This window comes from Lathyrus oleraceus, chromosome 6 (assembly GCF_024323335.1).
Source record: "Lathyrus oleraceus cultivar Zhongwan6 chromosome 6, CAAS_Psat_ZW6_1.0, whole genome shotgun sequence".
Classification (NCBI taxonomy): domain Eukaryota; kingdom Viridiplantae; phylum Streptophyta; class Magnoliopsida; order Fabales; family Fabaceae; genus Lathyrus; species Lathyrus oleraceus.
In genome coordinates, this window is record NC_066584.1 from 263372798 (window position 1) to 263388016 (window position 15219).

The 15219-nt window shown below is 34.7% G+C and overlaps 1 protein-coding gene across 1 annotated transcript; it reads left to right on the forward strand.

Moving 5' to 3' along the window:
* Positions 1 to 718: 718 nt before the first annotated feature.
* LOC127091798 (probable protein arginine N-methyltransferase 6) lies at positions 719 to 14430 on the forward strand. The gene is made up of 13 exons (XM_051030506.1): positions 719 to 1100; positions 1553 to 1618; positions 2199 to 2267; positions 2737 to 2772; positions 3976 to 4041; positions 5825 to 5893; positions 8379 to 8456; positions 8753 to 8831; positions 9502 to 9596; positions 13073 to 13157; positions 13441 to 13622; positions 13844 to 13962; positions 14046 to 14430. Exons 1-13 carry the CDS (start codon positions 834 to 836, stop codon positions 14086 to 14088), a joined length of 1254 nt encoding a protein of 417 aa, XP_050886463.1. The 5' UTR covers positions 719 to 833; the 3' UTR covers positions 14089 to 14430.
* Positions 14431 to 15219: the final 789 nt, after the last annotated feature.

The window sequence follows — 15219 nt, forward strand, 5'->3', positions numbered from 1 at the left end:
GTTGTTGGAATGAGAGATTGTGTGACCCATGTCAGTTTTACCAAGCCCCATGTTGGATGTCAAATGTACACACATGACACACTAATTTGATAACTGTACCGATGCTAGGTTAATTAGAGGTTGCAATGTTAGTTTATGTATGTCTGAGGTATCTCAACTATGTTTTTTTCCAATGTGGTGGTCATTGGTTTATAAAAGATCTACAATGTCTTGTGTCATTAATGATCGATTCATTCGTCATTGTGGTTAATATTTTCTGATCCACCTGAGGACGATTAATAAGAATAACGTCCTTTGTCTTTATGTTTTGGATCAATAACTTATAGCCACTTATGTGACGTGAATGCTCTATCCATGTGTGTAATAGACAAGTTGTCTTTGTTTAAACTTTTTTTTTACATATGGGTTGGGTCAAGGCAAATAACTTCCCGTCCGAATAGAAACTCGACCCAGAGAAACCATATCTGACATGTTCGGGATGTACACAAACTCTCGAGCAAGTGATCCAAAAGAGACGAAATGTTATACAGAGGAATTTGAAATGTAAAAAATGTAGAATTTATTAATATTCTTTTTAAAAATAAAGATTCCAAACAAATAAAATAAAAGACAACCTAGAATTTTGAGTAGAGAATCAATCATACACTTTTAGGAAGCCTATTTACTTAACAAATGGTGTATGGATTGAGTTGTACACGTTTTTAAAGTGTCTCACCTCACATTAAAATAGTGGCGTCATATATATAACCTAACTGATGAGACAGTGCGTGCAAGGTTCAGTGGTGTTGTGATAAAATAAGAAAAAAGAGAGAAGAGAGTGAAGTGAGAGAGCGATGTTTTTGAAGGATAACAATACTAACAATACTAACGGCTACCACCATCAACCACCACCGGAAATGGTGCATAATCATACCAACAGAGACAGAGCCCGTCGTGTCACTCGCCGCTCACGTGTTTCCACCTCTAATTCCCTTGTTAGGGTTTCCGATACCGCACAACCTCAACAACTACAACAGTCTAATCGATCTCCTTGCACAGATTACGATATGGCGTATTTTCATTCCTATGCTCACCTCGGTATTCATCAAGAGATGATCAAGGTATTAATTCTATCACTATTCTGTTACTCTCTTCTTGGAGCTAACTTTCACCTATACCTGATATTTGAGAAATTTGAATGTCATAAACCCTAGTACCTCTTTGTTCTTACTTCTTAGAGCTAGCTTTCACCTTTCCTTTTACACATACAAAATATATAGGGGAATGTTTAAAAAATTAAGAATACAATTTATATGAGTGACTTGAATATCTTCCATTTTTTAAACTCCTTTCAATTATGTATGTTTTTCTCTATAATTCCAATGAACACAGTTCATTAATTTTCGTATCTACTGTGATAAAATTTGATACGCGATTTTGGCTACCTCTGTAATTTGATCTTTGGACTTGTCCTTATAAATTAATTGTATGATGTACTTCAAATTGATTAACATATATGTTGAGGATAATGTACCTCATCCTCTAATTCATTTTCTTTTCTGGTTTGGTACAGGATCGTGTGCGGACTGATACTTATAGGGAAGCAATCATGCGGCATCAGAGTTTTATCGCGGGCAAAGTAATTTCTATATCACACATAGGAGGAATTTTAGTATCAAATGTTAAACTCGAATTTCCATATATCTATTTGCGACCTCTTGCAATATTATAACATCAATAATGGCTGTTAACTTCACATAGGATACTTAAATTAATGCTTAATTGTTATTTCAACACTCGGTTAAAAAAGAGGGCTTTGTACAACTCCAAGTGAATTAGGTAGTTTATCGAACCATCTTGACGGCCTCTTGTTGGGGGGTTATGTTTGTTATACAGATGATAGGTTAAACATATGCCACATATTGGAATAAGATATACCTATTGATGACTCTTTCATGTTTTGCTTTTTTTGTGTTGTTTGTATAGATTTTGTTAATATCCTGTTATAATAGCGATGCTATACCTCTATAGCGTAGCGAAATTTGAACAAACTGCTGTTATTCCGTATTACGCAATTTAGTATAAAATGTTGTCAAATAGCCGCTATAGCACTATTGCATAGCGGAATTTTAACAATCCAGTTCATTCTTGCTTTTCACGTCCCTCTGTCCTCCTACATCATTCCTCTCTTTACTCCCTTAAGTATTGTTTGTCTTCAGGTCGTAGTTGATGTTGGGTGCGGTACAGGAATCCTTTCCATATTTTGTGCTCAGGCCGGTGCAAAACGGGTAAGCTTTTTAAATTGATATTGGTATACTCTTTTTGTTGATATGGAAAGAATGGTATTATATATTTTTTTACAAAATGTATTTTTCATATAAATAAAAGTAAAACTGTTTAATTTTTATTGTAAATCCTTTATTTTCAGTTTTAGCTCCCTTGTATTATTTAATATGATCTGGATATGCTGGATGCTGTGGCTGTACCATGGATAGATTGCTTTTCTGCCTTGTATTTGATTTAACTTTTATTCTTCTCTACTTCTTTTGTTTAATATTTTTAAACTCTGGAGAATCATGGGTACATTTATTTATATTTTTTGTGTTGCTTACACGCATTAGATTAAGACTTTTTGTAACAGTACTTTTTGAGGCCTGTCTTTTGTTTTAATAATTAAGCTTTTAATCTAGTTGTTTCAACCTATAGTTTATTTCAAAGTGTTTGACATGATGGGATTGTGGAATTTTATGTTTCCAGGTGTATGCAGTTGATGCCAGCGACATTGCTCTGCAGGTAATAATTTCAAAGATACAGTTTTCATTGGTATACACATTATTTATTTTTTCTGAAATAAAAAAAATTAGGGTGAGGGCATGGTGCTTTATTTAGTTAACACGGATAAGCCCTTATACAACAACAAGAAGCTAAAAATTGTACCCAATTCACTATGTGACTAATTGTAATACTTGTATTACAAGCCCTTATACAAATAGAGTTGGACAAGAATATTCTTTTCTGTATCTTCTACCCAGTTCTTGCTACCGTGTGCTTGACACATTCAATAGGTCTTCCTCTACCTCTTTTGGTCGGAATATTTTTCAATTGATCTACTCTCATGTGCTGGAATTTCTAGTCATTTGGCCATGTTTCCTTTGTGCCAAAACTAAAATGTAACTTATTTAAGAATTATATGAGGTGTGTTTGAAAGAGGTGGTTTTTATTTAATAAATGTGTAGCTGACCCTTCATAGTTGTAGAAGACTAGGTAGGTGTTGTTGTTTTCAATATAAGGAGTTCTTTGCATGGGATTTGGGAAGTGAACTTATATGTGACAATCGTTCAGCAATATATCTTTCTTCAAACCTCATCTTTCATGATAGGACTAAGCACATACACATTGAATTCCATCTCATTAGAGAGAAGATTCATTTAGACACCATTAAAACCTCTTCAATGAGCTCCAATAGTCAGTTGACTGATATCTTCACCAAATCTCTATGAAGAGCTCAAATTGATTTATGTGTAACAGTTTCCTATTTTTCCTTATTTTGAGAAATTCTCTCCTGTATATATATTTTGTACAGCTTTATTGTGTAATGCAATTCATTCATTCTAAATTATTCAAGTGACTTAACTCTACTTTGATACCATATTAGAATTTAGGCTTTGGGCTTAATTGAATCCCATGAAACCGGCTGATATGGTGAGGCTTGCCTATGCTTTTTTACAAGTGACTTAACTCTACTTTGATACCATATTAGAATTTAGGCTTTGGGCTTAATTGAATCCCATGAAACCGGCTGATATGGTGAGGCTTGCCTATGCTTTTTAAACTCTTTCCAAACCATATCTCTACTTCGGGTTTTCTATTATAGTTATTTCTTTTTTACAAGTTTCATGGTAGAGTTTGTCATTACAAAAAGGTTGTTTATGATGATTAATAGCACTTTTTACCTTGTGTTATTGGTTTGAATTAGTTATTTTCTCTTGCAAACAGGCAAATGAAGTTGTTAAAGCAAATAACCTTTCTGATGTTGTCATTGTATTGCATGGACGAGTTGAGGTAGGCTCTTCTGAACTACATATGTTTTTTCAATCACTGAAAATATGCTATGGCTTAGAATCTTGACACAGTTTGACCACTATAATGTCCAAACCATTTAGTAAAATGATTGAAAATTAAATTGCAGGATTTGTTATTGAGATGCCAAAATAGTTGGTGCTAATTAGTGAGTTTATGTTCACTATTTGATTAAGTAAATAGTTGAAAAGTAGAGTGTCTATCGCAAGGAAATTGATTCCAAAACTAAATAATTGTTATGACTCAATCATAGATTTTAATCGAACTAATGAATAAAATCGGCAAAAAGATAAATACAATAAAAACAAGAAGGCTAATGAAACTCATTTTTATTTATGAAAAGGAAATGAAGTTCAAAATTTACATCAACTGTTTAGACTACAAAGCATATGACTCTCATCCTTGAAAGTATGAAACAAAAGTTAGCTCATAATGGAAACAACAAATATATGGCATCTCTAAATAAAGTTTGAAATTAAAAAAAAAGAAAAATGATGACAAAACTAGACTTAAGATGATTGAATTCTTCACGTCAACGTTTGTAAAGTTATGATGGTTAAGCTTTTCAAAAGTTAAAAAATTGTTAGTGCTATCTGTCTTTTTTTCCTCCTTGAATAGCTCTTCTTGTTTCTTCCTTTTCTTTCTGTTAGGAGTCACAGCCCTGTTTTCGTTTCTTACTTGAGAGCCACTTATCCATGTAAGTTATTATTGCTGGTTTTGTAAAGGTTGAGTTAGGTTCAACCACAATTCTTAAGTATTATGACTTCAGTTCGAGATTTTATTAGATTTACTATCTTTTTACCAATAGATTGTGTGTTCCTATTTTTAAAGTCCTTCACAGGCTTTCTTTTGCAACCAATGTTTTAACATTTGAACACCTTGACTCGTGCTACTGATCATGTGCGCAGACCTATAATATGGTCTGAAATCCTGTCTGTATGGATAGTGTTTTCTTTGGTTTAGAAGCTAATGACTGATAACTAACCCTTTACCGAAACTACAAACTTTCACGCAAAGCTGGACCATTGGATCACTGCAAAATGCCCAAAAAATCCCTCAAATTCAAAAACCACTGAGAAGCATGATGAATGTTTCCTTTCACTCTTATGTTCATCCAACTCCCAGCCTACAGTTTTTCTTCTTCTACAATATCATTCCAGTTTTGCTTATTCAGCAATATCACCAAGTTATGCATTATTAGACTGAAACACCACCTTATATTGATTCTTTCAAATCAACAAAATACAATAAAATCAAACAATCATAAACCCGTGTTTGAAAACCCTTCCACACTGGGCCTTTTCTGCAATTCTAATAAAAATTGACTGATAATATTAGAAAATAGGAATATTAGTGTGCACCATTATATAATAAAGGCTACAATCCTGTATGAGTATGTTTAGATTGGATAATTAAAATTAAAATTCATCATCTCCACTAAATAAAGATCAACTGCCACAAGGTAAATGTTAATCCAAACAAACTATTTGAGACTTTTTTTATCTATTACAATGTTATTATCCTTATAAATAAGTTGTGCAGGTGGGAGAGACCAAAACTTACAAGTTACCACAAATATATAACATACGTTACACCTACTTTCCGTGTTATAAAATATATCAATGTTATTTATGTTTAGGGTCAACTTATATAATATTTTATGCAAATTCTACTTATTTTGAAATTTGTTTGGTTTTTCTTTGTCAACTTTATATTCGTTACAAGGATCAAGCTTTATATTCACGTCAGCCTATGGGTTTTGCAGGATGTTGAAATTGATGAAGAGGTGGATGTTATAATTTCAGAATGGATGGGCTATATGCTTCTATATGAGGTGCATATTAGAATATGTTTGATTTTTCATAGTAGATATATATTTTGATTTTTGAGAAGTTAAAACAAGATATCATGTAATCGGTGAATGAGATCATAAATTAACTTCTGAGGGGACTGATAGTTTAATAACTTGAATGGATTGGAATTGAACAGAAGTATCTTTTACCATTATCAGAAAGATGTATGTGGAAAGGCTTACAATTTTGTTGCGTACAAATAAAACAAAAAAGTGATTTCTCACATCCTTATCGTATTATAACCGTCCTCCTTATCATATTGTAACTGTAGCTCCTATATGTGTTGTGATGATTGCGTTGACAAAGATAAAGAGAACTTTGTCACGAGTCCTAGGTTGAGGAGTCTCACCTAAAAAGGAAGGCTTATAACTCCAGAGGCTTTCCCACCTAACAGACTAGTATTTTGGATTGTAACTCCAGGAGTTCCACCTCAGGTAGTCTCACCTGAAAAGTGAAGCTAATGATAAGCCTGAGGGCCCTCCTATCATATATACTAATCTTTTGAGTTGTGCTATGATAGAGACCAGGGTATTATGGAGTGTCCAATTCCTACATCAATTAGTATGAGATGCTCAGAGGAGTATTTAAGTGAGTTGGTTCTTCCCCCTTGATAGCTAGCTTTTATAGGAGAGTTCTTCAAGTGCTTGGATACTTATCAATTGGTATTAGAACCTAGTTCTTGTTAATCAGGAAGAGCTACCTACAGAGGGGCTAACTGGAAAGGCTGTGTAAAGTGTCTTAGATCGTAGTTGCCGGGACAACGACTCTCAAGGCGTATCTATGTTAGAGACTTGGGCATGTATTATATAGGGTTTCCATGTCCGACATCAATTAGTATGGGATGCTCGGTGTATTGTTTGTGACTTGGCTCTTCCCCCATGATAACTAGCTTTTAAAAGAGGGGTCCCAGTAGTGCTTAAATATCCAGGACGTGTGACTCAACAAATTTGTCATTTGAATATTGTAATTTCAAATAAAATGAATAGGCATAGACAAATATTTGGGCAGACATCTTGTTTATGGTTTAGCTATATTTTGAAGTTGCAGATTTTGCATGATGAGGCAGATAAACCATCTGTTTTTTATTGGAACCTTGTATTTTTGAGCAGTATAAGAGTAATAGATAACAAAACTTCTTTAAGTTTATTAAATTATCATGAACAACATGGAAGCTTCTGAGTTCTATGTCTTGTCTACGTGAATATGTATGTGTAACTATGTGCAGTGGTTATATTTTTTTAAAGTTGAATGCTTTTGTTTTCATCCTGTGAATGTTTTGTTCATGTTCACGGTGCTTGTTTGTTTATCTATGTGGTGGAATTTCTGCTATCACCAATTGCATGCATCAATCGTGCTTTTAGATAACCACTAGTTAGATAGTTTGACCAAATAGATTTAGAAATACTAGAAAATGTTTTTTTCTCTCTTCATATAAGTAAACTTTATTGCCTAGTAACAAGACTAGCAATCTTTTATGGTTGTAGAGATGAGAATGTTATCTTGATGAGTGGACAAACAAGAATAGATGAGATCAATAGTCTGTCAGAGAGGAAGGAGTAACTTATATAGAAAAATATGAAAAAATTGAGCCACGGATGGTTTGCAATGCCAGACAACCTATTGGAGCGCTAGCTCGAGGTGTTGAGTAGGAGGATAGGCATACGATGTTTACACGAAGTTCAAGAAAACTTTGAAGTCAAACTCTTAAAGAAGACTTGTATTGAAATAGTTTTGTGACAGACCTGTTTTCTTTTGTAACAAAACACATGTCATCACATCCTTTGATGTACATAGTCAATACCATCAAGTGAGAAATAAAAGCAGTTCTTGTGCTTTCAGACAAGCGTAAGTTTTAGGAATAGTTGGTTCACAACATGGTTTCAAGTCTCGTGACCAAGTAGTCTTATGATTTTGGTCATGCCACTCTTGATCTAAATAAAAATTATGGTAAGGAAAATGTACGCTGTACTTGTGCATTATCCTTGTTCCTGGCCCAACGTCCTTGGGTGAGGTGGCATATCAAATATAAAACCATTCATTTGCTTTCATGCAAAAGGTTAAGGTTTTGGAATAGTTGTTTCATGAGAAAAAGTATCTCGTGAACAACTAATTAGTACTTAAATTCGTATAAAAACATTAAAGGCGTATTATCTCTAATGTTACCATCTAAAGAAATGTTAAAGCAGCGATTGAAGTTTGTAATTCATTGAGAACTATCCTCTTTTTGGGAGGAGGAACCAAAATAACAAACAAAATCTAGAACTTGTGTTTTTTCTATTATTTTTGTTTTCCTTTTGCACTCACGGTAGGATTGGGGAATGGTGTCTATGACTACTTCACGTCAATATGGGTCTGCTCGTCTAAAATGATACTCAGATGTCAGCTTGCTTTGGCTTTCTCTTTCCCATCCTTTCAGTTCACTAACTTTCATAATTTATAATGGTTTAATATTTTTCGTTCCTGCAGAGCATGCTTGGGAGCGTTATTACTGCCAGAGATCGCTGGCTCAAGCCTGGTGGTCTTATTCTTCCTTCAAGTGCATCGGTATTTCTATTTACTCTTACTAATAAGTAGATATATAGTTTGTCGTTTATAGTATTGTGAATACCTTTTCTAGAAAGTTATTTTGTCTGGTTCAATCTCAGCCTAATAAGGATAATGTAACTCATGGGAATTATGGTTACTTATACTTGAAGCTTAGAGTTGCTAGAATGTAGTCGGGAACTCAGTAATTAATGGATTCAGTTTATCTTGCACACAATATTACAATATTGCTGAGCTTTTGGTGTCTTGCCCAAAAAATGAAAAAGGTGCTGACCTCTTGGTGTACTTTTCTCCAGTTGTACATGGCTCCTGTCACACATACGGACAGATACAGTGACAGCGTCGACTTTTGGCGCAATGTTTATGGAATTGACAGTAAGTGCACTGCGTAGCAACTTAGATGTCATCCTGGATTGTAAATAAGATTTCAAAATCTGTTATTGTACCTTGTATATAGACATTTGCTGAAGCCGGATTTACTTATTTACTATTCTTTTGGCATTCTGCTATTTTCTGCAATCTGCTATTGATGACACTGATTTGAATGTTTCACACATCAGATCCTGTGTTAGCCGCATTAAAATGTTAGGAATTAGTGTTTTTGACACCCTATGGATGCATGAACCTTAGTCAAATATCCATGCACACAGTTTGTCTTATTTCAATACTTGTTTTTTGGCTAGTGAAATGATAAATCTAGTTTCTTAGAAATTTCAAATGTTGAAAATCCTGTATGTTGGAGATCCCATATTGATATGGATGCGATAGTGGTTATAAGTTATAAGTGGGTGGAGTTCCTTACCCCATAAACTAGCTTTGGGTAGTTAGGCTTAACCATAAACTTCTATGTTAGGGCCAACCCTCTCACCACAATCCAGCTTTTGGGTTTAAGTTGGACCAAAGTTCAAATTCCAAGACTATCTTCCAAGCTAGTTCTTTGAACATTTAGTAAGGTATTTATACACTAGGGTAGGACAGTCTGCAAATAAATAATTTCCTATCTATTGCTTTTCTTATCAGTTCTTACTACTGCTTTTGGTTGCAGTGTCTGCCATGCTATCATTAGCAAAACAATGTGCATTTGAGGAACCTTCTGTGGAGACAATAACTGGTGAAAATATTTTAACATGGCCACATATGGTACGTAAGTTAGTGTTATTATCACTGTTTTCTCTGACTTCTCTTCACTATTATCGAATTCTGAATCACATGCGTGCCAAGGTTATTTCTTATCAGTTCTTACCACTGCTTTTGGTTATACATGTACTATATTTTTCCTTCTTGAGGTATGTTTGAAGAAAGGTTGGTTAACTTCAAGCTGTGCATGATGGTTTTCCATTATACAACGGACAATATATGCATATATGAAAAACATTTTGGATATTTCACAAAATGATGGGAAGCTCAGTCAGTAAGTCATCTAGGGTTTCTTCTAGGACTGTTAAAAAAAAACCAAACCGAACTGCAAAACCGAGCTAAACTGTACTACGGAGAACCAAACTGTTATTGACAAACTGAACTGGTGTTTAAAACACAGTTCACTAACTGAACTGCACCACAAAGAACTGAACTGCACCGTCATCAAGTATCTGACCTTTGCTACTCTAACTTATTTTCCAATTACTTCTCTCGTGCTTGCATTTTGTTTTGTGAACTCTCTTACGGAAGAATTTATTCGTCAGGTTCACAACACAGGATCATATCTCTCACTTGCAATTTTCAAATTGTCACTCTTTGCATTCAATCATTGTTTGCTAGCAAGAACCCTTAATCAGAAATCCCTACTTTCTTAGAGATTAGGGATATAATTGTCCTGTAGTAAGCTATGCAGGGATAGTTTCATGTCAAGAGAACTCAGACGAGAACTAGCTTTGTTGATTGGACTGAATGGATTGTATATTGTTTATTGATTTTTCAAACAATAGGTTTAATTTCTCGTGTGGTAAAATTTCCTTGTTTAAATTGTATTTTAACCAAGAACCTTGTTATAAGCACGTACACATCACACTTTTGTTTCTGATGGGGTTTTATTTTTTCTATTTAAAGCTTTCATCTTTTGTAATGATTGGAGCTCTTTGAAAGTGCTATCTGTTTTCAAAATTTTGCTCAGTAAAAAGAATCAGTTTTGCTTGGAAGCTTCAATACAGTTTGGTTAAGTTTTGCATATATAGACAGTTTGCACTTTGCTGCTTTAATCTCAAAAGCGGTTTGATTCGTAAATATAAAAACTTGGTGAACTGAACAAAAACACAGTTTGGTCAGGTTCATTTCAGTTCATGCAAACTATTTTTCCAGTTCATTTCAGTTTGGTTCTGTTTTCCTTCTGAACCAAACCATGAACTAGACTTGTTTCTTTCCCGGTCCTCTAATATAGGATTGGCAGATGTTGTGGAATAACTAAACAATATGAAGCCATGTGGCAGAGCCAGGGTCTTGCATTTGTGCTGTTTAATGTTTAGGGTTTATAAGAGTGTTTCACTGTTGGTGGTGGTTGTTTAAAGAGAATTAGCTGCTTCTATATGATACAACAGCCCAACATTTTTTTTCTCACTTTTTAAACTATATTGTTGAAGATCCCATATTGACTACTGGTTATAACGTCACCCACGGGCTAGCTTTACGAGTTGAGTTAGGTCTAAGCCCAAAATTCTAATATGGTATCTGGGTCTATCATAGACTTGTTGGGCCACTCATTATCAGGGAACCACCAGATGTCAAGTATTTCCAGTTCTTTCTCCAAAAATGGGTTATGGGCGTTGTGAGTATGTTGGAGATTCCACTTGACTGGTGATATAGCTAGATAATTGTTGTAAGTGGGGGCAACCATCGCCCCATGAGCTAGTTTTTGGGGTTGGGTTAGCCCAATATGGCCCATCTCCTGATCTGATATTAGAAAGATAATTGAACCAGCATGGTTCAAATGTTTAGAAATTACAGATACTGAAATTTAAAAGACTTAATTGTAAGAAACTAGAGGTAATGCACATGTCTCTTCCTCCCAACCATGGAATCACGGAAGCCAAGATAGCAAGCGGGTGTGTAAGATTATACGCACAAGCCCTACAAGGTTTTTGCTCCTCCGATATTCCAATCAGGTGCAAAATCATAATTATGCATGATTGGGCAGGATCGTCGGGAAAAGTGTGGGATTCATCATGTTTTTGATCCTGGTGTTTTTATTTTTGGGTTTCTTTTATAAAAAAAATGTATGTTTTGTACACAACCTGGTTATTAACCATCACAATCCATCTTCTATTTCGGATGTCATTTTACTTCACCCTCTCCTCTCTGACCCCAAGCAGCAAGATGCATTGACCCCAGCACTTCTTATTTTCAGGCCATTTCTGCTGCTCCCTAGACCTTCCTTAAACGTGCCCAAAGTCCTTGCCACTGATGTCTAGTCAGTCTCAGGTGCAACCTTTTGATCCCAAACCTTCTGCTTTCTGTATTATTTTTGAATGCTTTGTACCTACTTCGCTAATCCCAGTCTTGACAGATTTTGCTTGCTGATGGTTGCTCTCAACTGTTGGTTTGGGGACCGGATGTTCTTTGGTTCGTTTATGAAATTTATTTGGGCCCCCATGTCACCCGTCTAATTTTACACTTTTAATTTGCGAACCAACCTATTCCTTGTTGTATCTTTTTTTCTTTACATATTTTTATTTTTATAGAGGATGGGGAATGTTTATTTATTTAGCTATACATTCCTCTATAGGGATTCAAATTCAGTCTGAGTTACAAAGCTAGGAGCACTGCACTGGAATGAACTCACATGATAATCTGATAGAACAATCAAATAAGATAAATCTGTAGATTATTGAATGGTAAAGATGAGTTAAGAGGCTCTACAACTAAGAAATAGCAAATGAAAGGATAAGAGTCAAAGACTCCCAACTAGAGTTCTATTGCTCGTGACCAGTAAGAAACTCTCCTAACAACTTTAATAGTAATCCTGCATGCCCCTTCCCTACTCTCTACTCACAATATATTCCCATTCTCTAACAAATTCTCCTAGAATCTAACTCCATGTCACTAACTAAATTTCATTCTCTCCCTCACAGCCCACTTCTAAAATATACCTAGGTGCTCTATCATAATCACTTGTAACTATAAATAAATATTAGACTGTTATTAATAAAATAAAAAAATTATCTACACTGTTATTTGAATTTTATTTATACTATTATCTATTAATTATCTAGATTATCATACTTCTATATTAAAAAAATAAGTTTAATACTCTTTGGACGATCTTTTGATCCACCCAATCTTGGGTAGGATCTTGATTTTAACTATCTTGCTCCCAACTGTTTCCCCACAAGTGTTTCTTATGAGGTTTTGATTCCAACAAGTTTTTTTTTTTTTGTTATTTTCACTTCAATATTCTTATGGTGTGATTCTTATGAAGTTTTGGTTCCCTTTCTCCCCTTCCATGGTATTTATTTAGTGACTGGGGACTTTCACAAAAGGCGTTATCTGCACAAAATATTATATTTAGTACATTGGGATCTGTCTATATACAAGCTTGTTTCTTTCTGTGCATAGTTCTTGAAATTTTCCTTTAATGTAGTATTATCAGTATGAGTTTTGAAGAAATTGATCATTTACTATTGCAGGTTAAATATATCGATTGCTATTCCGTTACCATCAATGAGTTAGAAACTTTAACATCGAAGTTTAAGTTCAACTCAATGATGCGAGGTAAGCTACTTTTGTCTGTCATTTCTTTCCGTTGATTCGTGGATTTCTGAATATGTTTCTTTGCTGCTAATCTATGATGCACAGATACGATATGTATGCGCGGTATGGCGACATGCAGTTTCTTAGAAAATATAGAATACAATATGTTATGAAAATATAGGATACAATATAGAAAGTATGTGATATTTGCGCCACCTCCTTCATGTTTGCTTGGGGTGGGCACAATGCTTGGTTGTCGTTCAAATTACTAGTGTTAATTGAATTCTCTTTCCTGTTTATACAGCTCCATTGCATGGTTTTGCATTTTGGTTTGATGTTGAGTTCAGTGTGCCTACGGTAGAGTCATCAACATCAGTTATCGAGAATAATCAAGTGAACGGTAGTTTGAGAAAAAGACGAACAAATCCTAGTGAAGCACTGGTCCTATCCACTGCACCTGAGGACCCCCCAACACATTGGCAGCAGGTGCAGCTTTTATCATCTTTAAGCATATATTAATAAAAAATGGCCAACGTATGTCTAAACTGATTGCATTTAGGATGCAATTCTGATGAAGTTTTACAGTTGAGTATCAGCTATATGCTGGTGCCATACTATTGCAGCTAGAATCGTGGCACCTAGCTGAAAATTGCATTTCATTAATGATGTGGATTTAATTAACTTGATTTTGTTAATGTATCTTGCAGACATTGATATACTTCTACGATCCTATTGAGCTGGAACAAGATCAATTAATTGAAGGTTTAGTAACATTGACACAAAGCAAAGAAAATGCTCGATTTATGAATATTCACCTTGAGTATACGTGAGTCTAAAATATTCTTTCCCCGTAGTACCCCCTTTAAAGACATTTGTTATGGATTCTGACGTCATTCGTGTACATTGCAGTTCAGGTAATCGATCGTATGTGAAAGAGTCTGTGATGAGATGATCTCTCAATATGGGTCTGTTGCATATATTTCTTTGCTGACTTTGTTTCTCCAACAGAGCCACGATAATTGCTTGGGTCACAAAAACCACTAATCCTAGCATGCTAAATTAGAAAATGCTACTGAAGGACTTGTTAGCACATGTAGTTAGGTTTAATCAAATGAAATTTTGTTGTAATTCATTGGTATCAAATTATACAGGAGTGGTTGAGTTATGTCATAATTCATTTACTACTGTAATTTTTTTAAGCTTCACTTTGGGGCTGTCATTCCGGTTGAAACACTACAGCTTTGCTGGAATATGTTGAGCTATTTTTTAATAACATTTATCGATTTATCTGAAATCAGGTGGTACTCTTGTTCCTTGGGGAGTGCACTCCTATTCTATTTGAAGACTATTTTGGGAAAATATGCGAGTTGCTGTCATATTTAAGTGAGAAATGTAATAAAAAAGAGATCTAGTTTTGTCATCTGTCTATGCAACTGTATTGTCTGTGAATCTCAAAATGTTTATTGGGCACAAGTGTGAGTGGTTAAGTTCCACATCGTCTATGAATAGATGTAATGTTGAATTTAGAAGAGAGATAACTCATATACACAATGCTTTAAGATGATGTGTAATCTTCGATAGTCCGACTGACATGGTGTAACCGTCATCGACCAACCATCCATTTTCTTACCTATATAGCTATAGACTTTGACATCCATTTTCTTGTCTATACAATAATATACTTTGGCATCCTCTTTTACTTTCCTATAAATTTATAGACTTTGGCATTCTTTTCTCTTCCCTCGGGTTTTATCGATATTTTCCCTTTCCTTCGGGAATAAATAAAGTTCAATGGAGACTCTATTGTATGTTCAGGCGTCCGATGCATTTTGATATATTTCTGCTAGCTTCACTACCCATGTCATTCCTGTGAACACATTCAAAAATGACACAAAATATTTGTTTCCACTAAGTGAAGGAACCTTGAATGACCTATATACATCAGAATACACCACATCCAAAGCACGAGTTCCTATTGGAGAAATTTCTAATGAGAATGGAAATCTTGGTTGCCTGCCTCTCATGCATATTTTACATGATTTATCTGGTGCCAAAATCTTTGGAATTCCATGTACCATATTCT